Source organism: Gadus morhua, chromosome 15 (genome assembly GCF_902167405.1).
Source record: "Gadus morhua chromosome 15, gadMor3.0, whole genome shotgun sequence".
Lineage (NCBI taxonomy): Eukaryota > Metazoa > Chordata > Actinopteri > Gadiformes > Gadidae > Gadus > Gadus morhua.
This window is the reverse complement of record NC_044062.1, coordinates 13,280,930-13,306,739: the sequence shown is the minus strand read 5'-3', so window position 1 is coordinate 13,306,739 and position 25,810 is coordinate 13,280,930. Positions and strand designations below refer to the sequence as shown.

Below are 25,810 nucleotides of genomic sequence, written 5' to 3'. Positions count from 1 at the left end.
CCCCGCGCATCCGCCTCGCTGCTACAGCGTTGCTTATGATGGTCAGGTAGAATTAATTAAGAACGCGCTTTGATTGGCTGCGAGCGAGAACATTGAGACCGTTGGTTGCTTAGGCGCCCGGGCATGCCCTATCTGAATTTGCATCTACCAGGTTCAAATATTATAACATCACGCATCTTTATTTCAAACCATGCACCGTAATCAAACTCAGATTTGTTTATTTTGAGTCTGAAATGTGCCTCAAACAAAATATTGTGGGGGATACCTTAAACCTCGTGAACGGAACGCTAGTAGTAGCCTAATCGACATGGGCTACGTCCATGAGTTGGGCTACACACTATCAACTCTATGGTTGATATGGTAACCTTTGCACAAGGCTTCTCATTGGCTGGAAGTAGATGACCCCGGTTCAGATGTTTTCTTCTCTCAGGGCACTGCAGGGCAGCATAATGCAGTTTGGTTTAAAGTTTAACGTTTGGCCCGCAATAGAGTTTATCAGGAGAAGTCCGTGTGTATCAGAATGGCCGTCCGTCTAGCCTCAACGGACGGGTCTTCCTCTATGTCGTGTTGTCCCATAGATCCCACGCAGCTCATCTGGGGCTTAGTGACCACATGACCGCGCCTGGCGCGTCTGTCATTTCGTTCAGCGCATTGTTTTGTTCCGTTCGCAATTCGTGTCCCCCCATATGGGAAACGATCACCTCTATAATTGTGTTATAATTTTTCGTAGCTTTTTTTCACTGTTTTTCCTGTGTTGTATTTGATAGGTTGTTTCTTGTTCAATGAGTAAATTCCGTTCATAGTTTTATTATAACCCGTCAGCGACTATGGCGCAGGACATCAGCAGTACACCTGCCGAGGAGCGACCCGGAGGAGGCGTGGAGGGAGATTTAGACATGGACTCCGTTAGTCCGTCGGACAGTGAATTTGACGACGTGTTGGAGATCAACCCGTTCGACGGATTGCCCTACTCCTCGAGGTTTTACACGTTGCTCAAGGAGAGGACGGATCTGCCGGTTTGGAAAGCTAAGAGTTACTTCATGGACTGCTTATCCAGCAACCAGTTTGTCATAGTGAGTGGGTCTGCCAAGACCGGTAGAAGTTCTCAAGTAAGTAGATAAGCCTACCATTATATTATTATAATTTTGCACCAATGATGATGATGATGATGATGATGGTGTGTGTGTGTGTGTGTGTGTGTGTGTGTGTGTGTGTGTGTGTGTGTGTGTGTGTGTGTGTGTGTGTGTGTGTGTGTGTGCGTGCGTGCGTGCGTGCGTGCGTGCGTGCGTGCGTGCGTCAGAACCAACAAGCATACTGTACACATTGGCACACCTACAAAATAATAAAACGACTGCTCTTCAAACTTTCTTGAAAATCGAAAGTAAATGTCATTTATCGAATGCATAACATCCTATGGATATTTAGCATGATATAAGTGATGCCCTTGCTTTGCAAACCCAGATACCCCAGTGGTGTACAGAGCTGAGCCTGGCGGAGCGTTACGATCGCGGTATGGTGGTGTGTACTGAGACTAGCGGCCAGCAGGCGGTGGACTTGGCCCTTAGAGTGGCCGACGAGATGGACGTCAACATTGGCCATGAGGTGGGCTACAGCGTACCCCAGGAGACATGCTGCTCTGGGGACACCGTGCTCAGGTCTGGAAGAGGGTCTCTCTCTCTCTCTCTCTCTCTCTCTCTCTCTCTCTCTCTCTCTCTGTCTCTCTCTCTGTCTCTCTGCCTCTCTCTGTCTCTCTCTCCCTTTCTCTCTTTTTGTTTCTCTTGCTTTCCCAAACATAGATGGATTATTTTCTCTATGTCTATGAGCACTATGATCACACATTTATGTGAATGTAACCCCCTCCACACACACCTCCACACCCCCCCCCCCCCCCCTCCTTTCCACCCACCAGGTTCTGTACAGACAGCATGCTACTGAGGGAGATGAAGGCGGACCCCCAGCTGAGGCGCTACGGTGTGGTGGTGGTGGACCAGGCCCACCAGAGGACCCTGGCCACCGACCTGCTCTTGGGCCTGCTCAGGGACGTGGGCAGGCGGAGGCCGGAGCTCCGGATGGTGCTCCTCACCTCTAGCCACCCTGGACCCAGGCTGCTGGGCCACTACCACGCTGGCTCCACCCCCAGCTCAGTGGTGGGGCCGCACATCCAGCTGGAGAGCCCCGCTGGGGGGGAGGTGGTGTTCAGTGGAGGTGGTGGTGGAGGCGGCGGTGGTGGTGGTGGTGATTGTGGTGACGGTGTTGGAGGAGGGGTTGGTGGTGGAGGAGGTGGAGTTACTGGTGTTGGTAGTGGTGGGGATGTTTGTGGTAGATGTGCTGGTGGAGGTCATGATGGAGGTGTGGTCGGTGGTGCAGAGGGTGGTGGTGACGGTGGTGATGGTGACGGTGGTGGGGGAGAGGGTGGTGGAGATGGAGGTACTGGTGGTGGTGGTGTTTATGCTAGATGTGCGGGTGGAGGTCCTGATGGAGGTGGTGTCTGTAGTGCAGAGGGTGGTGGTGGTGACGGTGGTGGGGGAGAGGGTGGTGGTGGTGGTGGAGATGGAGGTACTGGTGGTGGCAGTGTTTGCCGTAGGTGTGCTGGTGGAGGTCGTGATGGAGGTGGTGTCGCTGGTGCAGGGGGTGGCGGTGGAATTGGTGGAGGTAGTATGGGGGGTGATGGAGCTGTGGTTGATGGTTCTGGGGGTGGTGGTGGAAGAAGCGGCGGTGAAGATTACTTCTGCTCCTCTGTGCGTCTGGTTCTGGAGATCCACCACTCCAAAGAGGAGGGCGACGTGGTTGTGTTCCTGGTCACTGCACAGGTCTGCCTTATTCGTTTAAACTTTGTTCGCATGGCATCTTTCATACAGAATACACATATCAACTTCTGCCTGATTACAGAATCTTGATATGAATAAAAAAGTTATTAAATTGTAATGCAGATAAAAAAATCAATACGAACGAATAATGAGAGGAAAGGAGAGGTAAAATAATGCTATTTAAACTCTGCTCTACATCTCTCCTTTATTTTATTTTCTGCCGCTCTCTTTTAGGAGCTGGATCTGGCATGTGACCTGCTCTGGCAGGAAGGCTCCAGTCTGCCTCCCGCACTGGGCCAGCTCTGCCCCACCCCGGTGCACCCTGGGCGGGCAGGGAGTCTACCCAGCCAGCCTGCCTCTGGAGGCCGACGGGTGTTCCTCACCTCCAGCCCCAACGAGGACTTCTTCTGGGCTGTGGGCTCCATAAAGTTTGTCATCGATGCTGGGCTCGGGGAGAGATACGTATGTTATTCTTATGTCACATTGTCATAGATTGGGCTTTTTGTCGCCAAACTTTAATTTCACTTAATAACTTAAATTGTTATTGTTTGTCAATTATGTGTTGATTGATTCACATTTCTTGTCTGCCTCTTAACCAAGTCAAAGTCAAATAAATAAAGATTATTACAATGAATGTATAAATTATAATTGTATTTGTGAAGCTGCAACAGAACTTAATTTATTATATTTATTATGATTGATAAAACAATTCGGCAAATTAAGCCAAAACAAGTAATAATATCACACAATTACTTTGCTAATATAATCAAATAGATGCATTGACACAGCAGACGTAATATCTCTATTAGAAAAGAACCATATCTACTGATGTGTGATGGTGATGCCATGTGGGTCTGATGTCACTGCAGGTGTACATCCCCCGGACCAGGACGTACTCCGCCATGGTTCAGCCAATCAGCAGGGGGGAAGCAGTCAGTCGCAGACAACTCACTGGCCCAACAGGTTAGAGGCTAAGCTAGCCTCAGTGTTGTATTCAAAAAATAAAATAAATACTAATCACTTGGTATGATGCAATGCACATACATTCCCTGGGACATAGTATTCACAGTTGGATGTTTATCTCTTCTAGGCAAGTGCTTCTGTCTATACCCCGAGGACCGGCTATTGCCCGACGAGACACACCCACATATCCTGGAGTGTGACATCACTTCCTCCGTGCTGTTCCTCAAGAGGATGGAGCTCAGTGGCGTGGGCCCATGTGACTTCATCGACCGACCAGGTGAGAGTCTGCTTATGGGGGATTTAGTTCTGCTTCACCCTGGTCTCTGGAGCTTCCTTGATGCCTGAACAGGGAGGTGAAGCCAAATTAATTATATTATTCTTCAGCACATTTCGATTTATACACATAGGAATATCCTAGTTTAAATAAGAAGGGGACTTTTTCATTTTATGCTAAGCTATTGTGGGAAGCGATTTTGGTGTAATTCAGTGAATACTGAGAAAGCGGGCGAGGACTGGGGGATCAGAACAAACAGTTTCCTATTAGAGATCACTGGACCGCATCGTAGAGGAACCGGCAGGCCCTGTTCCCTGTGCCGCTTCCACACACACGCACGCCAGACCCACGCACAAACGCACAAACACACACGCACACGGATCAACACAGAACATTATGTTCATAAAAACAGCCCAACTGTGTGTGTGTGTGTGTGTGTGTCTTTGTGTGTTGTTGTTGTTGTTTGCTTGCGCACTGAACCTGTCTCTCTCTCTGTCTCCCCTTGCTCTCTCTCTCCCTCCATTGCCCTCTCTCTTCTCCATCTCAATTTTATTTTCCATTTTAAGTTGCTTTATCCACAGGATAAAGTCTCCTATTGGAACCTTCTGAGCCTATTCCTAAAACCATTTTCACCCGCCCTCCACCCGTCTCCACCCCCAGAGCCGGAGGGCTTGATGCAGGCTCTGGAGGAGCTGGACTACCTGGCGGCGCTGGACGATGACGGAAACTTGTCTGAGATGGGCATCATCATGTCTGAGTTCCCGCTGGACCCCCAGATGGCCAAGACCCTCCTTGCCTCCTGCGAGTTCGACTGCGTGGACGAGGTGGTCACCATCGCTGCCATGCTCACAGGTCGGATGGGCTGTCGTGCTGAACACCTTCCATAGTGGATATCCAGTGGGTCGAAGGGCACCTATCAAGCTATATTAAGTGGACTGTACCAGCTTAAATCTGGGTGGACCCTCACCTGTGGGATGGAACTCGAGGGGTCCATTTTGAAGGGCTTGTAATGGCAAATCGAAGTCACACCTGGTGGTTAAACACGGGCCCTCTAAGTGCATTGTAGGGGGTACAGAACATGATGTCGGTTAATAACTAGCCCTAACCCTGACCCTCATTGTTCAGCATTTCAGTGACTCTTCTTTTATTATGCAAAAATGTTCATACTTTTGCACAATACAATCCGAGCAGGTACAGATGGTATTGGCAGGTTAAGATAACGGATATGTATCCGTAAATGTTAACTTTTTGCTGCCAATGATATTGGAAATGGTAAGAACGGTCATCCAGGTCCTTGAAATTATTTTCCAGTAGCAAATAGAATCGACGTGCTTCATTCCCTGAACGTTATTTAAGCGCCGCCAATAGCACAATCCAAGAGAGAAACCTCGCAAAATATCAAGCATCTGGTCGAAAGGCTGTTTCGGATGGTTCCCGTCGTGAATCTATCCCAGATGTACTTAATCCATTCATGCGACTGTAACACTATCCATCCAGTTGTCATTGTGTTGGTAAACAACGCTCCTCAACCCCCGTGTCTCCGTCAGCACCCAGCTGTTTCCGGGCTCCCTCGGTAGGCCTGAGAGCAGATCCGTCCTGCCGGAGCCTCATGAAGTTCCAGCACCCGGCGGGAGACCACTTCACCCTCATCAACGTCTTCAAAGCCTTCCAGCAGAGCCGGCAGGACCCCTGTGAGTGATGAGGCCCCTCCAGATGCTGTAGTCAGAACGCAGCAGCAGAGACAACATACACAAGGAGCCATTTGGTGGCTTACCGCAATGCATTGTGGGGAAACACAGCGGGGGGATGCATGGTGATCTCATGAATTACTTCAATGCATTGAAATGTAGAAAGGATTTCCAGAGATTTGGTGAACTTACTTTCTGGGGTATTCAACAACATACAGAGGCACAGAACAACAGTTATGTTCAAATATATGGCTGCCAAAATAGCTTCCTGACAACAACAAATATGAGGCCCGATAGGATGCCTAATGTCTGCAGTCTACCTTTAGATATCCTTGAGCAAGAGGCACTACCCCCTACCCCTTAACGACATGCAAGTCTTTCAATAAGTCATTTTGGATAGGAGCGACTGGCAAACGATGAAATAGTTCATTGTATATAGAGATTGGAGACTAACGATCACAAAAAGGTTTCCGGCGTCAGAAACCTCTATCTTACAATCTTCACAGTGCTACCCTGGAAGATACTGTTTGGTCACTTAAAAAGAAAGTTGTCCATTTTTTCTGTCTCTTTTATTTTGATCGCGTAGTGGACCCTCGGCCCAGTGTCTAGAGGGACCCTCTTTTGTACTGTGCATTCGATACATGAAATACTTTGTTTTCTCCCCGGCCCAGACTGCAGGGTAGAGGAGTGGTGTGAGGCCAACCACCTGAGCCTCTCTGCCCTGCGTAGCGCCGACCGCCTCCGGGACGAGCTCATCCACATCCTGAGGAGGACGGAGCTTCCCATCTCCACGGCAACCTTCGGATGTCGCAGCAACACCCTGAACATCAAGAGAGCCCTGCTGGCCGGCTTCTTCATGCAGGTGGGAGAGTTGTTGTTGTTGTTACGGCCATGGTACTCTCGGATCAAGCAGTCCTGCTCTATTATAGCAGAACTACTGCTGGGAGAGTTCCGCATTGTTTCCTGTTTCCATACACAATGATGACGCCTGACAAGATTCTACCCAAGAAACCTCATTCACGGAAGTGGATGAGGTTTCCGAAGGGGTTCCGAAGTGTATTTCTATAGTTGCCAAGTCTACACGTTGTTATTTTAAAACTTAAATACTGCATGCAACCTTTGAGTAATTAGATGTTAACTGTTCCCTGTGATTGGTCAAAACTGTATTAAAATCGAATGCATGTACATCCAGATGTGACTATATTTCATATAAATATATATTTTTAATCAGAACTTGCTCAAGCTTGAAAAGCAGCAATAGAATAAAACCACATTCGACCCTTATCGATCTATGTCCAGGTGGCCCAGGAGACAGACGGCTCGGGGAACTACTTGATCCTGACCAATAAACACGTGGCCCAGATACACCCCCTGTCGGGATACGGAGCCCGGACCCCCAAGCTGGGGCTGCCGCAGTGGGTCCTGTTCCACCACTTCTCCTTCTGGGAGGACAACTGTCTGAGGACCGTCACACGCATCGCTCCCGAAGAGTACGGACAAGAGCCACACGCTGTTACCACATGGGAGAACAAGCGTTGATTTACTTTGTGCACACTTAATATAACTATTATCATATTGAGTCATTTATCAGACTCGTATGTCCAAAGTGACATGTACTTGAGGCCCAGAAAAAATCAACAAGTAGCTGGTTGCATGACTTATTTTATATAAAACAACTGGGCATTTATCTTTCTGCATATTTAACGTCCCTATTGTTTTTTTAATTCACCTTACGTGTACATTTTATTTGCAACATATCGTAGAATCTGATTTTTTGAGAGTGACATGTCATTCATGTAATGTTTTGCCATCATGATAACTATTTAAAACAGGTTCAATAATATATTTATTGTACATTTACTCCGCCAACCTCCTCGCTCTCATTTCTGCACCAGGTTTATTGAGATGGTGCCTCAGTACTTCTTCTACAACCTTCCACTAAGTGGGAGCAAGGAGTTTCTCCAAGACCTTCTGAACCACGGTTCTCCTCATTCTCCAGGGAGGGAAACTGCTTCGTTGGAAGAGGAGCAGCAAGCGGACACACGCTGTGTCGTCCAGTGACTTGTATCCCCCGCATATCCGGAGCACACTTGAGGAACATCCGAGGTCTGCCTCAACACAATCAACTTTTAAATCAGGGCTCAAAACGTTTCTACTTGCCACAGCTTTTTATGTAAATGTAGGTCCGACCTGGTTAACTTTTTACCATTTACATTTATTTTAATATTTTCTTCTAAATGATAATGTATTTTATTGATTGTCCTTTTTAACTTTAGTATACATGGGATCCCTGCCTATGTAATTAAGCACTGACCAATGTGTTTGAAGGGTGCTTTAGAAATATACTTGGCTACATTACTCCTGATTTTACATCAGAGCAATAAGGTTATCCCTTAGCTCTGCTGCACCACTCTATGTATTTCAAATAAATCAGTATCATTGCATTACATTATGGTAAAATTATAGCAATGAGCAACTTAATCACATTCATGTCATAAAATTCTCAGTTATTTTGTTTTATCTCATATTTTTAAGAGAGGGATCCTTTATTCAGCATTTGCACTTTACAATAAAAACCTAATTGAGCTAAATTCTGTTTTTTCATACTATTTTTTTCAGATGCCCTCTTAACAACTTAACCCTCTCTCTCCGTAATTCATCATTATCTTACCAACTTAAGCTGAAGATATTAATATCATATTTAAATTCTGTTCAGTCAAAAAATATATATACATTTGTATGATCTGGGTATATTCTAGTCTTTATCAACAAGCCTATACTTTTTGCTAAAGAAGTGCCTTTGACGCAAAAAGAGAAAACTAATAGAAATTAAAAATGCTTTAATTTTCTTCACAGCAGACACTGATATAAACTCTCAGTAAAGTAATGTGGAAAGGTGATCTTTGCAGAGCGTGTGGCTATTGCTCAGTTAAATGAAAAAAGTCAAAGTAACACCTTTCAACTTATTTGTTTCAACCCTCAAAAGAAAACCGTATTATGACTTATCATTATTGGTATTATTGAATATCAACACACCAAAATAATACATTAAAACATGCATCTAGATTCAAGCTAGATGACCCCAGTCTGTGGTTTCTGACATGCAAACAATCGAACCTTTACAGCAAGTCAAATTTTACAAATGTACAAACCAAACCATAGGGCGCAAGCATTAGAAAAGGTTTGAGCTCATTGTTCATACTTTAGAAAAAAGGCACAGATTGTGAGGTAATCCTTTGGTGGTGGTGGTGGTGGTGGTAAAGTTGGAGCCCTGTTGACTATCCTCCGATAGATGGATTTCACCTCAGCTTTACATTAAATAACTGGGGGAAAGCATCAAGCTAAGGCCTTTAAGCAAATCGCTATGGATGCGGTAAATGATGCGATCCCAAACGACAAGTCCTCGAACGAACGACGAGCTCTAAAAGTGGCGGCCTCAAACGTCCCCATCGCGGGTGACGCGGTTTCCGTTTGCGTCTGCAGCGGTGTCCTCACGCCCTGGCGTCCTCGCTCCCCGGCGGCGAGGACAGCTGCTGCAGGAGATCCACGTAGAGCTGCACGCGGGCGTGGAGCGCCGCGCTCTTCTCAGCTCGCAGCAGCTTGGAGTACACACTCTTGTAGGTCTTCAGCAGCTCCTCGTCCTTAGGGCTGTTCAAAGAAACACAAACACACACACACACTCAAGTCATGCGGAGACAATCTTTTAGCTTCTTCCTTTTCAAACACCTCTCATACATTCAACCAATCAAAAATCTTATCTCGAACAATCATCATGTTGGCTTTTTTATTTTCTTCATTTGTTTTGTATGTTGGTAATTGCACTGCTTCAGTCACTTTTACATTTCACTGCATACTTGTATGCATGTGACAAATGAAACTCTTGAATCTTCTTACTTGCCATTAAAAACACTAGCTCTAGATGACACAGCCCTGTGGTTTGGTTTGAAATCTTAAACTGGTGGAATGGTTCACCTTGGTTTGCGCTTGGTGGCCGCCAGCAGTTTGACCAGCTGGAGCAGCAGGAAGGAGAAGCTGGCCTCAAACACGCCCACCAGCTTCATCACCTCCTCCAGGTTCAGCCCCGAGGAGGAGGGCCCGTCAGCCCCGTCGGCGGACGGCATTGGCTGGGTATGGTCACATGTCATCAGCTGCCCACACGCACGCGCAAACACACACGCACGCACACGCGCACACGAAAGAGGCATTAGTGTCGTTTATAAAAATTGCAGCACTTTTGTTGAAAATCTGTTTCTTCACTTTGCAACCAATATAAAAAAAAAGGAAAAGTAAATTCTGATCATTGTAACCTTGCAGAACTTTAATACATTCCTTTTACAGTTAAACGTATACTGATCGTATTCTTTGATTGCTAGTAGCTCTAGATAAAAGCCTCTGCCGAATGACCCATATGCAGGTGATCTGATGGTACAGTGTTTTACAAGGTGGTGTTCTCTACATGCGTCGCACCTCTCTCTGGCTCTCGAACAGCTCCTTGTGGATGAGCTGGAAGGCGTGGCGGGTGTCCATCATGACCTCCAGGGCCGCTGTGAGGGACTTGAGCTTGGCTCCGCTGCTGCTCTGACCTGAAGTGGCCACAAGGGGGCGGAAGACGGGTTAGAACCGAGGAAAGACAGTTGTGAGCCTAATAGACTTATGGTACTGATTAAGTCTATGCTCCATCTCTACCTCAACTGTCTGTAATGTTTCGATTTTTTTATACATTTAGATTCACATTGCTTCCATTCGTTTTGTAAATATTTTTGTAAAAACATTCAATTCTTTTTACCCGTCCTTCTCCTCACACCTACTGTGAGAACGTCTCCTCCCTAAATACCATAAGCATTGGCATTGTGTTGTTCTAAACTCCTACTGGAGTAACGCGACCTCCTCGACCTTTGACCTCTGGCCCCTACCTGCCATGGTGAACTCGGCGAAGGCCACCCGCTCCAGCAGGGTGCGCAGCAGCTCGCAGGGCGCGTCCCGCAGGCTGAGGAAGAGGCGCACCGCCTTGCTGTAGTGCAGCTCCGCCAGGCTGCGGTGTTGCTTGCGGACGTGCTCGTCTCCCACCTGGGAGCCGGGACATGAGATCAGCGCTACGATTGATGGACCACCACCGAATGACTCAACAAAAAGGGGCATTGATGTAATTATATACGAACATATACTTTCACTTGTTGTTCTCGGTGGCTCAACACAACAAAGTAGGCACCATTGTAACGTAGTTTGGGGTTTTCAAGGCTTTGGGCCCATGACGCATGATTCAAGCTATGGGATTGGCTTTGGAAGGAGCCCCTGAAGTGAGGGATGGGATTATTAAAGAAAATAAATAAATTTAGCTTACTCTGGCTGTTTTCCCCAAATCGCCTACCCTACCCTAGCCCCAAATATAAAACCAATAGTGGACATTTGCGGTTGGCAGACACTGAGTGGCCAAAGGGACAAATAAGTGGGGCTGTAAACAGCTGTAACCCGCTCTTTGATTAAACATGACCAATAAAACACACAGGCCTTCATAAATCTAAAGTGTGTGTCAGAGCGAGGGCGGACCTGGTTCCGGAAGCAGCTGTGGTACATGGAGGCCAGGCGGTGGTGGATGGTGGCGGCCCGGTACTGGTACAGGGGCTGGCGAGCCGACTCCGTCTGCAGGTCGCAGTAGCGCAGGGACTTCATCATGGCGTCCGTCACCTCCTGCTCGATCTGCACCCGGCGCACACACAGCTCAGCTTGTGCTTTGATTTTAGAGACAGCCGACTGAGTGGTGAACTATACCTGTACACATACTTCAAACATATCCACTACGGTTTACTAAAAGCATCTGCTTTTGCAGATGCTTTTATCCAACAGAATTGATAAAAAAAAGTTGTTGTTTTTTTGTCGTTAAGGAGCATGTAGGTAGGGGTTAAGAAATGCCGCCATGCAGTCCGTGGACACCAGTGTACGTGTACATCATCTCCACGTTACATCCAACCACACTTGGAGACAGAGTCACTGATGAAGAATCACAAATGCAATCTATCAGCCGGCACACCAACTGCAAACCCGTGGTGGCTATTCAAACTACTCAGAACTACAATTCAGCCTTTAGTGATGGTCAAGCCCTTGCGTATTCTGCACCTTGTTGTTATTGATTGGTCCATATCGTTTATTATATTCTTTCTGCTGTTGATCTCCTAACCTCAATAACCAGCCATCTATGCATTCATTTTATTTTATCATCATATTATTTTCATCATTTGATTCTGCTTTGATTTGGACGGTTTACATCAACTTTATTTTGTATTTGCTGCTATAGCAATAATTTTCTGCTCAATAATAACTAGGATCAATAAAGCGTTATGTCATCCAACCTGCTGCTGGGCCTTGCGGGACAGAGGGGCGTAGTCCTGGAGGAGGGTAGCCAGGGTGAAGTATGTGGTGGACAGCTCCCAGGTCACACTGTCCCAGACCAGAGGGTGGCTCCCTCTGGTGGCCAGAGCCTTCATGGCACGCAGGTAGTAGTCTATAGCCTGTAGGCCGAGAGGAGAAGCAATACAACAGTATTTAGAGAAAATAAGATATGTACAAACACTGTTGTACAACATATTAGGACTGTATGTATCACAAGCTGAGAAGGGACACCCTCCTGTATCCCATTCTACAATGAATGATATCAATGTATATTATGTGCACATAATGTAGCGAAAAAAAGTAATTATTCAATAGAAGTATTACAATTGCACTTGACTACCACAAACTAAACGACAAACATCAGATCACTATAACATCCGATCTGTCGGCACTCTGTTCAGTAGTATCTCTCCAAACTTTACATGTCTTCCTCATAACCTCGATAAATCATGAAGACATTTCCATGTAGCCCCATTTATCCAAACCGCCTTAAAAGAAACAAGCAAAGCATTCAATCCCAAAAACTCAGTTAATTCCAGTGTTCCAAAATGGGGAAACCATTTCACCAAGAGCGACAGTGTCCCCGTACCTTGTTGTAGTAGAGGGCCTCCTCGGGGGAGAACTCCCCGCGGCTCTGGTCGGTGGAGAGCGCGCAGTGGGCCTGGGCGCAGATCCTCATCAGCCGGCCCGTGTTGCACAGCAGCAGCGCCGTGTTGGTCTGGTCCTCGATGGCGTGGAAGTCCTGCATGCCCTTCTCAAAGCAGGCGAAGCTCTTCTTCCACAACTCCTGCTCCGGCACGGACACAGAGGACCTCCCTGGAGGATGGAGGAGACACAACGGCCAGGGGGTGGAGGTCATTTAACGTCCAGAGAGTAGGGCTGGGCGATTAATCTAATTTTGATCGCAATTTCGATTTTAGCCTCAAATGATCACAGAATTAACATAATCGAGTTTTTTTGATATATATAATTTTTTTTATGTTTAATGTTTTATAGAAAGGGCAGCTGGATACATATCTGTATATTATTTTTGATTGGAACAATTTCTTTTTGACCATTTTGTGTATTTCTTTTAAGGCGAAATTTAATTTAAAAGTTCTCAGTAACAAAGTTTTTTTTGGGGGAAACATGCTGAATAAATACAACATGTTGTCGAACTCAAAAATAATCGTTTGAATAATCGTCATTTCAATATTTACCAAAATAATCGTGATTATGATTTTTCCCATAATCGAGCAGCCCTACCAGAGAGCCATCAATAAATGAAATACTCTGAATTTCTGTGGGGTTTCTCGACATGGCGCTCCCAGGCGGGAGTCACTGCAGAAGCACGTGTACCTTCCTTCTCCGTCTGCACGGCGGCCGCCTGGTTCATGTAGAAGACGCCCATCTCGTTGCGGATGTTGCCCAGCCTCTTGAGCACCTGGCCCAGCTGCTGGGCGCCCTGCTCCTTCACCACCTCCGCCGTCAGCAGCTCGTAGGACGCCTCGTAGCACTTGCTGCTGACGATCAGCTGGTACTCCGGGTCCGTGGCCAGGTCCGTGGCCATGTTGAAGGCTGGAGGCGCGGGGGGGGGGGGGGGGGGGGGACAGAGCGAAGGATACATAAAGCCCTTTTCCAACAAACAAGCTCTGGTTCTTGAGATGTTTTTTTGGTGTACTTTAGTTCTCAAGTCCTTATTCCTGTATCACTACCTATCTTCTGCATTGATACGTTGTTTCATTGTATGCTTCTGATACAAGCAAAGGTTCTGCTTGGGGATAAAAAGCATCCGTCTGTCTCTATAATAATAATAATAATAATAATAATAATACTACTACATTTTATTTATAACGCACTTTATATCAACTTAATGAGCTTAAAGGGCTACAATGCACATTAAAATAAATACAACATAAAAGACTAACTAGCTTAAAAAGAAAAATAACAGAGAAAAAATAAAGATTTAAAATAGTAGTTTAGCCAAAGGCTTTTTCTAATAAGATGGGTTTTTAGGCCTTTTTTAAAATAATCCACAGTCCGTGGGGCCCTTAGATGGTCAGGGAGAGCATTCCACAGACTTGGTGCTGCAGAGAGATATATATATATATAGATATATATATATATATATATATATATATATATATATATATATATATATATATATATATATATATATATATATATATTTATACAACGGGGGACCTAAATCCAGCGATCTGATTGGTTCCCAACTGTTGTATAATGAGCGTATACATAACTGCTATGACGCCCGATCATTTTGTGAAAGTTTGCATATCACTCCGCGCCTCGAAGTAGAAACAGTTACAAAGTAAAATATATGTTGGATGATGGAGAGCATGTAAATGTTGTTACTCCGGGAGTGAGCAAGGCGATGGAGAGACTAACGAAAGCACACGGCGAGTGAACTGCTCCATAGGATAAATTGCCGGCGAACCGCTCTATCGGAGCCTTCTCTCGGAGGGACGCTAAAGTGTGTTGCATAGCGACCGTCGATGCATAGCGGCAGCCAGGAGGGACTACTTTTTTGTATTCTTTAATAAACGGCTATTTTGACTTTCTTGGTTTCTTTTTAAATGTAGTGTGTCTATGACTTTCGTTTCGCCATAATAGTAACCGTTGTATAAAAGCAATAGATCACTTCAGTCAGTGGCATGTGCTCATTATACCACTGTGAAGGGGGTCGCCGGCCCTCCGCTGCGCGTCGGGGCCGGACAACGCCCCTTAACAGTGGTATAATGAGCACATAACACAGCCTGGCGTGATCTATTGCTTAAATATATATATATATATATATATATATATATATATATATATATATATATATATATATATATATCGCAGCGGCTGTGCAGCCCGGACACCCACCCTGGCAGCCGCTCTCCCGATGCAGGCTGTGTAGGATCTCCTGGTCCTCCTTGGTCTGGTAGCTGTACTCCTCCAGGTAGGCGGCCCGGTTGTTGGCGTTCTGAGCCAGCATCAGCTGGATGTCCCCGCACAGGGACAGACACTCGGTGTGGAAGAGCAGAACCCGCGGGGGCAGCACGCTGCTCACCGCGCAGTAGGCATCTGGAGCAGGGAAGGTGGGGGAGGAGGAGAGGAAGGGACAGAGGGACACATGGAGGGACAGGACGAGGGTGTGAGAGGGAGAGAAACAGAGAAGGGGAGAAGGGTTAAGATTCAAAGAAAGAACCGAGTAGGAACAAAAGATCAAAAGAAAGCTTTCAAAGAATGAAGGAAAGTAAAAGTAATAGCATTGAAATAGTTGAAGATCCAAATGGAGATTGAAAGAACAAACAGAAGAAAGCAAGAGCGAACAAGGGATCAAAAGAATAAAAGATCAGAAGAATGATTTATCGCAAGAAAGATTTGAAAAGCGAATGGAAGAAAGAGCGAACACAAGATTGGAAAAGAAAAGTGAACAAGCTCAATAATGAATGGGACTTGAGCCTAACAAAAAAAAAGTAACACAAATATCAGCATGACTCCTTTCGCATCACCATGCACTTGTATAACCATTATGTATGATCCATTAAAAGCTGTGGGTGAATTATTACACCAACGCTACTGACCGTGACACTGCAGCGCTAGCTTGATGTAGCGCAGGGCGCGTCCGTACTTGAGCAGGTTGGTGGCGGCGTCCGACAGCACGTAGTAGGCCTTGGACGCCTTGAGGAAGAGCTGCTGCTTGATGCGGTGCTGCCACGTCCCGGGAATTATCCCCGACCGAGTAGCGTGCTTTCTGATCTCCTGGAACGGCACGACTACAAAGACATACACTTTAGGTTAACTTCGGAGGTACAACAAGCCATTGTGGTCAAAAACAGAGGTTTAAAAAACACTTGGGTTGCCTTAAACTTATTGTGACTACAGGGAGTCGCAGTTGGGGGAAAGAAAAAAATAATCTTCTTTTAAATGTAATTTACTGTCTGCTACTGTTTGGGACACCCAGTTCCCATCTGGGATTAATTAACAATATATTTGCCTTAAGTGAATGCCATTGATTGAGATTAAGATGAGACACCCCAGTTTTACTGGGTCAATTCAAATTGGGAACAATCCACGATCAACATGAACGCAGCGTAGTGTATTACATTAGGCTGCTGGCAATGGGGATTGAACCAAGTACCTTTCCAGCTAGGAGCCAAACACCCTAACCAGTAATCACTAGACCCTCTCCGCCCACAGACCCTGTGATCAGAGCCCTGGTAGAGGGGCGGGGTTGCCGGTGCTGACCTATCTCCAGGAGCAGGGTGATGCCCTTCTCCACCGGGGCGACCCTCTCCTCGTACTTGAGGGGGATGGGGGTGTTTGGGTCTGCCGCTGGCAGGTCGCTCTCCTTCTTGATGCTCCCGTCCACCGCCTTCAACCCCTGGGCGTGGAGAGCGGGACGGTAAGGCAACGCGGAGGAAACACATGCATGAACTCCTTCTTTTTAGAGATGCACCCGATGATCTCATTTTTTGGCCCCTAGAGCTACAGTAGGGGGACACGCTGATGCAATACGAACTCGATCGTACCTCTAACACATAGCTGAGGACGTGCCTGCACCTCTCCTCCTTATCCTGGGACACAGGGAACGCGTAACTGGGCTGTGATCAAACAAAAAAAAATCAACAAAGGTTAAACAGAAGCCAATGTATAAAGGGATTCGTCGGCAGGAAGCGATACACAGGACAAACTTATACTATCATATCATATAGCATCGTTTTTCATGTTGCTGCCCAGGAACTAACTTTAAACATTTATATTTTAGCATCTTTACTAAAGTGTCAATCTTAAAGATTTTCATGGAAATATATTAGTATCTATCAGTGAATAAGGTTACACAATGGTGATTGAACCTTTGGCCCACTGATGAAAGCCCTTTTAGTACTATGAATGTTACAAACTGGGTGTTGTGCTTTCTTTGCCAATGTGGATTCAGATCCCAATCGGTGCAGTAACTGACGTGCTTCCCATCCCAGAGAGGTAATGGCGGGGCTACTGCAACAGCCTAGCTATCCTAACCACTTGTGGATAGCCCTGTACTCAATTTTTTTCCGTCGTTGGGTGTCGCAAAAGGGTACGAAACGGAGGCTCTGGAGATTTCCATTTTAATATTACAGAGCCCTAGGCTTTTTAAATGGAAAAAGCTGAGGTCTCGACTTTATTCATCAGCAAAAATCAACTTGGATTTTAGTTTGTCATTTGAATGCAAGTTTAACAAAGCTACATACAAATCTTAACTAGTAAACGATTACCTAGGGGACCAAGGGCACAGAACCTAGGGGACCAAGTACACATATTACCTAGGGGACCTAGAGTAAAGTATATAGGGGACCAAGGAAACATATACCTAGGGGACCTAGATTACAGTACCTAGGGGACCAAGGACACACTACCTAGGTGGTCTTCGGAACGCATACCGAGGGGACCTTGGGTAACGGTACCTAGGGGATCTCTAATGCGTCTTTGAGCATTTAGAAAAGCACTATAGTTGAATGTATTATCATCTTTTGTTCGCGTACCCAGGGGACCTAGGATGTGTAAGCCCCACTTTGAGGGAATCCCCGCCTGAACCAAGACTCACCCGTATCTGGTGGGTGGACTTGTACTTCTCCGGCACCGACAGCTCCCCCACGGAGCGGATCACGGCGATGGCCTTACTGTCGCCCGCCGCGTCCGAGCTGCTTGTGTCGCTGTCGTCCTCCGCCAGCTCCTCCTCTTCCTCCTCCTCGCCCTCCTCCTCGTCGCTGTAGCTGTCCTCCGAGCCGGCACGCAGGGAGCCGTCGCTGTCCGCCTCGGGGGGCTCGTCCAGCTGGAAGAGCTCCGAGAGCATGTAGTGGGCCGAGGCGATGATCTGAGACCAGGGGGGCACCCGACATTATGATTAAGGAGAATCCTAAAGGTGTCATGGAGTATCGATGGGTCTTTCTGCGATCCATTCCAACAGGCAATCGTTATGCAGAGATTATTTTCTAAATCTCCAGACGTTCTCCTCTCTAATAGGTAGTAAGCCAAAGAAGCCGACTAAAGTGGTGCCCGAAGCAGCTTCAGTGACCAGTGTCCGTAAGGGCACATGGCGATAGGTAAGGGTTTGACTCTGGTATGTACAAAATGCAATGTCCACCAAATACGTCCCCAGAGACTGCGAACAGATACAGCCCATTCGGCAGCAGTGTTGAGTCCCGTCGCCCGGGGGAGTGTTTACCTGGGGGTGTCTCTCCTGGTCGAGCAGCTTGACGCAGTTCAGCAGCAGTGTTCGGACCGTCCCGTAGTGCTTCCTGTTCTGCCTGGCCTTCAGCATCATGTTGCTGGCCACCCTGGGGCACCACAAGAACACAAATAAACATAGAGCAGGGGGAAGCAACATGCAGTGGGCTTGTCTGCCAGATTTCTAGATTGTATATAGTAAATGTAATGTGTTGCCCTCTGGATTTCCAATCAGGAACACTGAGCTGAATAAGCCGTTTGTTAAGAAGGGGACGTTGTTGTATTGTTTTGGTCTCCATTCATACTTACTTATAGAGCAACACGGCAACCGGCAGGGTGAAGGGGTTCTGGTATTTCTCCTCCTCAGCCTCCTCACACAGCGTGGTGAGGTCATAGAGCTTCACAATGTCACTGCCACTGGCTGGAGGAGTGGGAAACCAAAGGAAATTGTATAGATTTAGATTTAGCCTAGCATAGAATAGTATAGCATAGCATATAATAGTATATCATAGTGTAGCATAGTATAGAATATAATACTATAGCATAGCATGGTATAGCATAGAATAGTATAATAGTGTAATATAGTATAGCTTAGCATAGAATAGCGTTAACATAGCATAGCATGGTAAAGCATGCCATGGCATTGCAGAGTTTTAGGCCCTTTATACTGCTGAAAAACGTATCGTTAACTCAAGCTACCCAGACAGGCCAATAATCGTTGTTGAACCTATTTTAGTTTAAATTACAAGGAAACCTGTAGATAAAATAATAACAATTGTATAAGCACAATAATTGAAATACTCAACTAACACAAGCCTTCGTCGAGACTAAGGGAGCGCCTATAGAACAATATATTACGCTACAGTACAGCACTGCATACAAAGAGCGTCTACACGCCACCTTTGAAGAGCCAGTAGGTGTGACCCTCTTTGGTGCAGTTGGACTTGAGGAAGGAGAGGATGTTCTGGGCGATGTCTTTCACTACACGCGTGGAGAAGGTGGAGTTGTCCAGATCGGGGATATCTTCTGTCTTTATCATCTCGTATTTCTGTCAGAGTGGAGTGAAAAAAATGTTGCATTAACCATCAAAGCTTCGATATTCTTTTCCAAGCCTTTTTTTCCAATTAATATTGAAAATGTATGCCATTTGGAAAATTAAAGTGAAACAAAAAATAAGATAAATGAGCCATTACAAGCCATTTCACTGATACGTCTGTTACACATCTAGGTTGACTCTACCACATGTAATTTCCTTATCGGGTAGGTCAGCTAGTCAACATAACAACACCAGGGGGTAAAATATGGGCTGCTTAAGGATAGTGATTGAAGTTCTCTACCTGGACTATCCCGTTGACATGGAAGCACATAACAAGCTCTGGGACGTTGCACATCAGATTGTCCAGCCAGTAGTCGATCCCGGTCAGGATGTTGATCGGCTTGTTGTTGTCCCTGGAAACAGAGAGGCAGTGCAAATAGAGGCGTAATGAATTCTGTGTTTGACAGGATAGGAATCATTTCATAAAACCCCATTTACTGGGTGAGTGTTGTGTGGTACACCTCACCTGAGACGCAGACTGACGGCTGGGTAGCGACCACCTCCAAATATGGGCATGTTGGAGCCCACCAGCATGTGGATATCTTCAAAGGTCCACATGATGTTTCGCACAAAGTCGTTCCTCAAACCCTGCCACAAAATTCCAGTTAAAAAAAGAGTTACGTTACATTTCTAATGAAGCTTATAAGCATGATTATAAATATTATGAGACCATTATGAAACCATTATGAAATATACCATGCAGGCTGCTTTATAGCTTTTAACATGATTCAGGTAACATTTAAATATGAACGGCATGTTTCAGGGGGCAGGGCAGTCTAGCGGTTAGGAAAGGTTGGTTGACTACCATCAAAAAGATTCACGGTTCACCCGTCAAGTCTGTAGCCTTACCTGTAGATATCCTCGAGCGAGATACCCTTTCCTGTTCTTTAGCGACAACCTTCTTAAAAATCCCAAATGACTGAAAGTCCCTTTTAATCTAAGCAACTAATGTAAGTGAGTAAAATAGTAATAATTAGGGAAGAATCGAATTTTCGGCCACCGAAAATTTTCGGCAGAAACTAGCCCAAAGCGCATTTTCGGCCAAAATACTTTCATCACCGAAACACGGCCGAAACAGAAATTTGTGATGACGCAAAACAAAAAGCGTGGCCAGCACGTGCTTGTCTGGATAAGCGCAAATATGTCTGCGGTGTGGACTTTTTTCAATGTTTCTGAGAAAGACCCACGTATAGCGATTTGCAAAAATTGCAATGCCTTGATTTTAATGAAGTTAGTACAGTCATAGCTAGCCACACGCACGGTGTGCATTATAACAAAAACATAAATGAAACATGAGATCTCCCCCCACTGGTGGGTCTTTCTTTTCTTGAAACTAACGTTAATTCTAAACAGCACTTTACACAGTAGCCTATAATAGAAAATGCTCAAAGGTAAATCAACGTTATTTAAAACTGACTGTAGCTTTTTATAGGGAAAGAAGCAACTATGATGGACCGTATTAAACGCCCTATCCATTGTATGGGTCTGTAAAATGCTAATCAAATCAAATGTATTTATTAAGCACATTTAATAACAAGATGAGGGGATGGGGGGAGAAGTTTTATTTATGATTTTGTCATCATGCCTGTCTACCTTTAAACACGTGCATGTTGCAGAAAATATGCAACAGCGCCCCCTGGGGTCACACTTTTCAGTGGGTCGCAGAATTCGGTGTAACACCGGTATTACCGAGTATAAACGGTGTAAACTTTGAAACTAGGTCAACCGCCATCTTCTCCGTCAACTCTCCTCTCACACTCGTTGACAGCGTCTGGCAGCGCGCCAATTCTCGGTGACAGCGTCTTATAACGTTCTATACATAATAGTATAATATCATTTTATACATAATATCACGGCCAAAAGCTCTGTGCGCCTCCGGATAGCCGTAGCGCGGGGAGCTCTCGGAGGGATTGGGCTTCGCGGGGTTTGTTTACCGGCATTGCTATGGTTACCGGTCTTCTGTGTTACAACGCTTTATTAGGTAGCCTATCTATTAGGTTTGTATTTTTTTTTATGAAAAAACACATCAAAAATAAAACAGTGCAAAGACAAACTGCCGAACTTTTTTTTTTAATCAAATAGGCCTAAAGATGACGGTGAATTTTCTTTTATTACCGGAAAAAAATAATAAAAAATAACTGTTGGCCTCAACACCGGTAACACCGGTAATACCGTATACCACGGCAACTCTAAATGATACTAATAATTGGCATAATAATTTATTTCGGTGTATCGGTTTTCGGCCTTGGTTTCCTCATTTTCAGTTTTCAGTTTCGGCCAAGAATTTTCATTTCGGTGCATCCCTAGTAATAATACCTGGCTGCTCTCTCCCTCATTGAAGAGCATAGGAACGTTCTGCCCTTTGGGAATGGCTGTCACCTGGTCGATAGCAAACAGACTGTCAACAGAGATGTTCTCCTGTAGGTGAGGCGATGAAAGAAGTTATTGAGTGGTACAACACACAACACAGTCAATCATACTAAACACCAAGGATGCCACTTAACCTTCACTTACAATGTAGGGAATTTTAAAAACTAGTATCTTTCAGTTTGTTTTGTTTTTTAATATCTTGGTTGTGTTAAGATTAACCTGAGCATTATAATGATCATCAGTTGAATGGCAGCTTCATGTGCATAAATAATAAATAATAATCTACTGCACGATAGTCTCCTCCCATCATCCCTCTCAGCTCAAACCATACCCAGGTCCGTTTTAGACTATTTAAATCATTGCGTCACGTTCTCTGACCTCTTTGGGGGCGGCAGATTCCTCAGAGTCTGAAGGCGTGCTGGGGAAGGTGGCAGGCCAGGACGGGCTGAACTCCTCCGCCCCACTCTCCTCCTCCCCTTCGTTATCCGGTAGGCGCTCGGCTGCTGCATCCCCGTTTATACTGGGTCATGGAAGCACCGCGTCAGACATGACGGGAAACGTAGCCGGACAAAACTACAAATGTGACCTCCATCTGCGCTGAACTGACCTGTAGTAGAGGAACTTTGAGAGGATGGCTTTTTGGTACCAGTGTTCTTTGCTCTTTTTTTTCCGCTGCCACTTTTGATCGATCAGCCGCTGGTAAAATTCCTTCAGCCACGTCCAGTCTCCGGTCTGGAAGGCCAGTCGTGCACAGGATTAGACCCGGAGAACAAGGTTCATTGAGCAAACAAAAAGCTTTAGGTTAAAAATGGACTAAAGAACTCTCCCTCTAGGGTCCACCAGCAGCAGTACCTGAGAAGACCTCATGAAGAGCTCTTGGATGTCCAGCTCGTCCAGCAGCAGAGTCCTCCCTACTCGGTGCACGGCCATGCTGACATGGGACTTGCTGTATGGGATTTTCAGAAGCTTCTTTATGTTCTGTAGAAAAGTATATGATTATAAGAACACCAGTCACGATGAGATAGTACTTAATTTATTAAGATTGGAATTGTGGGTGTCACAGTCGAAAGTACTAACAAGAAGTATAAATAAAAATGAGCGTAATCTGAGTAAAAGAATCGGGTTTGCCAGGAATAAAGGCTTGATGATTAGATAACTGAAATCGATGACAGACCTCGGAGTCTGACACGACGTCCACGTCATCGCCGATGTTGTCGATGAAGTCATACGCCATGCCGAAACTGTATAGCAACACAAAATATGACACCTACTGATTCACATACACAGTAGTTTATAATTGTGATATTGAGGCACCATAAAAAACTAAATAGAAAAGCCCAGTAGTTATCCATCTCTTGGGAAATAAGCAGTTTAACACTCAATCACGAAACACACATGAGTGAGTATAATGTATGTAGGCTAAGTTATAGTAACTAGAATATATCAATAGGCTTCTCTGACAGAGTGCGGTACCTCGAAAAGGGCTTGCTCTTGCTGCTGGATCCCAGAACGGTGGTTCCAGCACTTCCAAGCTGAGGGTTTTCCCTCAGCCAGTTCGCAGGAGGAAGCTTCAAGTCTGTCTGCTCCTGGAGCAAGGCATAGCTGGTCGGAGGCGGTGCAGCACAGTACTTCACCACAGCCCGGCTCTTAACCTCGTTCGTACCTGTACATACCTCCAACTCCTTTGACATGAGTAGATTGAAATCAGGAGATATTGAAAAGTCATAGGGGATAAGATTCAGAACATTCTGGTTAAGGACGTCATTGATTGATTGGAGAAATAGTGATCAAAGTAGGTAGGTATGCAAGTAAACTCACATGTTTGCTGCTTTCTCCTCCGGAGCACGGTATCTCAGAAGACTGATCCGACAGGCCACTATATTGTCCTCCGTCAGGTGAGGCACTCATATTTGATGTCTCCTTATCACTAATATAAGAGAGTATATAAACGACAATCTATTCGTAAACATAGTCTTCTTACGACGACTATTACACGTGACAAGCTGTTACATTGTCCAACAGTGATAGCGTCAATAAAACCTATTTTCTCGAAAATCATGCAGGTTTAATACAGGCGAAAGACAGAAGTTTGGATCTATAGAGTGGTATATTAACGACTGTTAAACTCGTTAGGCATAAAAGTCAGACGCAAACAGAAACACAGCCGTGCGAAATAACAACAACTTCCTGTTTGGGAAATATAGAACACGCCTGTTGTATAAGCGGGTAATTTATAATGACATCAAAGTACAAGACCACAACGAATCCATCGTAGTTTGAACTATAAATGTAGTTATTTAAAAGAAAGATATATATATATAAAAAAGATTATATATGACCCGGAAATAGTTTAGCAGTGACGCCTACTTTCCATCTTTCTAGAAGCGTGAAGCGTTTTCTCGAACTCTAAATCCGATTAAAGATTATTTACTGTAATATTATTAGTAATAATCATAACAATAAAAACAAAAATAATGATAATCATAATAGATACATTTTATAATGATACATTTGAACTATAACAACATTTTTTTTGTTTTTTAAATTGCATATTTATTGACCTATTATCTATACTATGTATTATTATATAATAACCTTTGGCAGATGCTTTTCATTTATACTGATTCATAAAATCTATATTGCTAGATTTATATTTATCTATCATAGAAAAAAAGAAAGAAAGAAAAACATTCAAAACATGAATACGGACGTCATAGTTCTTACATAGATAACGGAATAAAACTGGGTGGGTTCCATTCAAAATCCAGAGATTAAGGTTTAAATCATTAAGGTTTACGATAATTAAGGTTTACATCATTGACTTTATCAAGACACGTGTTTCTATGGGTCTAATTAAATACCATACATTTAGTTGCCTATATCTATTTATATTAAATGAACAGATGTAATAAATTACCTTGCTTTGTAACCTACATATAAAGTACGCCTTTCCAGATAGCTCATTAGTGTTATCCATCCTATAATGACTACAAATATTATCTCTAACGCTCAAACAATTATTCTATTGTGTTAAAGTTTTTAACACCACATGAAAGTCTCTTTAAACTGCAGGTCACGGTACAAAACATCAAGACGAAAGGCCTGGCGAAGTTTTCGGACGTCGGTAGCTACTGCCACCTCAGCCATGGTGGAGCTGAAAGGTGCAGGTGGTTTACGCGTGCCTCCTTCCCAAACCATGAAGAAGAATAGGGCCACAGCCGGGCGCAATATCAAACCTGGCCATCAGATGACGCCATTTAGCAGACACACGGTCGCCCCGCTCCAACAGTCCAGTGTTGGACACCAGTACATGTCATAGGTTAACCGGCGTTTGTACGGAGATTGTACGGGTTTTAAATTATTTATGAATGGATTTTGAAAATATGTTTTAAGGTTTTAATAGCATAGATAATGTAATGCCTAATATGGTGTTTGCCTCCCAACCAAAAGGTTCTGTGTTGAATCCCAAAGTAGCCTATAGATACCCCTATAGAGAGAGATATGACTTTCATAAGTGTCTCTCCCCAGGTAGGGGCTACCCGGGCGCTGATCTTTGACATGCTGTCCGCTAGCCCGTGGTGCTGCATGTCTGTTTTGGGGTGACTGTCTGTTGGCCAACTGAAGATTGCTGTTTCGCTTTTTAATATGCTTGTGTATAATGTGTATGAGTAAACTCATGGGAGATATACTTGATGATAGTACAATATACAGTAGGCTACTAACCCAGGAAGTTGGGAGCATTAAACTCTCCAAACAACATGCTCAAAACGCTACACAACCAGGTTGGATTTTTATAAGATTGTACATGATAGAACATTACCTTTTAAAAAGCGTTTGCACGTTGACACATTTTGGGAAAGCGTCATGTCCAATGTCCAAACAAAATTTCAAAACAATTGAATCCTTGTATCGTGAAACCAGCCTCCACCAACTCGCCCCAACACTGAACTCCTTGAATGACAAGAAAAAGCTTCCGCAAAGGGAAGGAAGGAAACCTTGATGATCACATTAGGAGGGATAAAAATGCAAC

At 44.9% G+C, this 25,810-nt stretch overlaps 2 protein-coding genes across 2 annotated transcripts; one reads left to right on the top strand and one right to left on the bottom strand.

Annotated features, from left to right (window-relative positions):
- Positions 1–513: 513 nt before the first annotated feature.
- Positions 514–8,343, top strand: LOC115560402 (putative pre-mRNA-splicing factor ATP-dependent RNA helicase DHX32). The gene is made up of 12 exons (XM_030379811.1): positions 514–1,109; positions 1,462–1,655; positions 1,910–2,211; positions 2,722–2,810; positions 3,042–3,269; positions 3,677–3,770; positions 3,898–4,047; positions 4,705–4,896; positions 5,592–5,735; positions 6,404–6,594; positions 7,032–7,222; positions 7,628–8,343. The coding sequence occupies exons 1-12, from the start codon at positions 828–830 to the stop codon at positions 7,791–7,793; spliced, it is 2,223 nt and encodes a 740-aa protein (XP_030235671.1). The 5' UTR covers positions 514–827; the 3' UTR covers positions 7,794–8,343.
- Positions 8,344–8,555: 212 nt separating this feature from the next.
- On the bottom strand, positions 8,556–25,726 carry edrf1 (erythroid differentiation regulatory factor 1). Its single transcript, XM_030379800.1, has 26 exons — positions 25,601–25,726; positions 23,599–23,707; positions 23,254–23,462; positions 22,955–23,021; positions 22,633–22,758; positions 22,388–22,512; positions 22,159–22,300; positions 21,727–21,828; positions 19,877–19,998; positions 19,652–19,763; positions 19,215–19,362; positions 18,624–18,735; positions 18,313–18,424; positions 17,692–17,961; positions 16,640–16,711; positions 16,356–16,491; positions 15,692–15,883; positions 14,988–15,188; positions 13,458–13,676; positions 12,709–12,935; positions 12,080–12,238; positions 11,280–11,429; positions 10,646–10,799; positions 10,200–10,315; positions 9,705–9,880; positions 8,556–9,380 (listed from the first exon to the last, which is right to left on the bottom strand). The coding sequence occupies exons 2-26, from the start codon at positions 23,686–23,688 to the stop codon at positions 9,224–9,226; spliced, it is 3,696 nt and encodes a 1,231-aa protein (XP_030235660.1). The 5' UTR covers positions 23,689–23,707; positions 25,601–25,726; the 3' UTR covers positions 8,556–9,223.
- Positions 25,727–25,810: the final 84 nt, after the last annotated feature.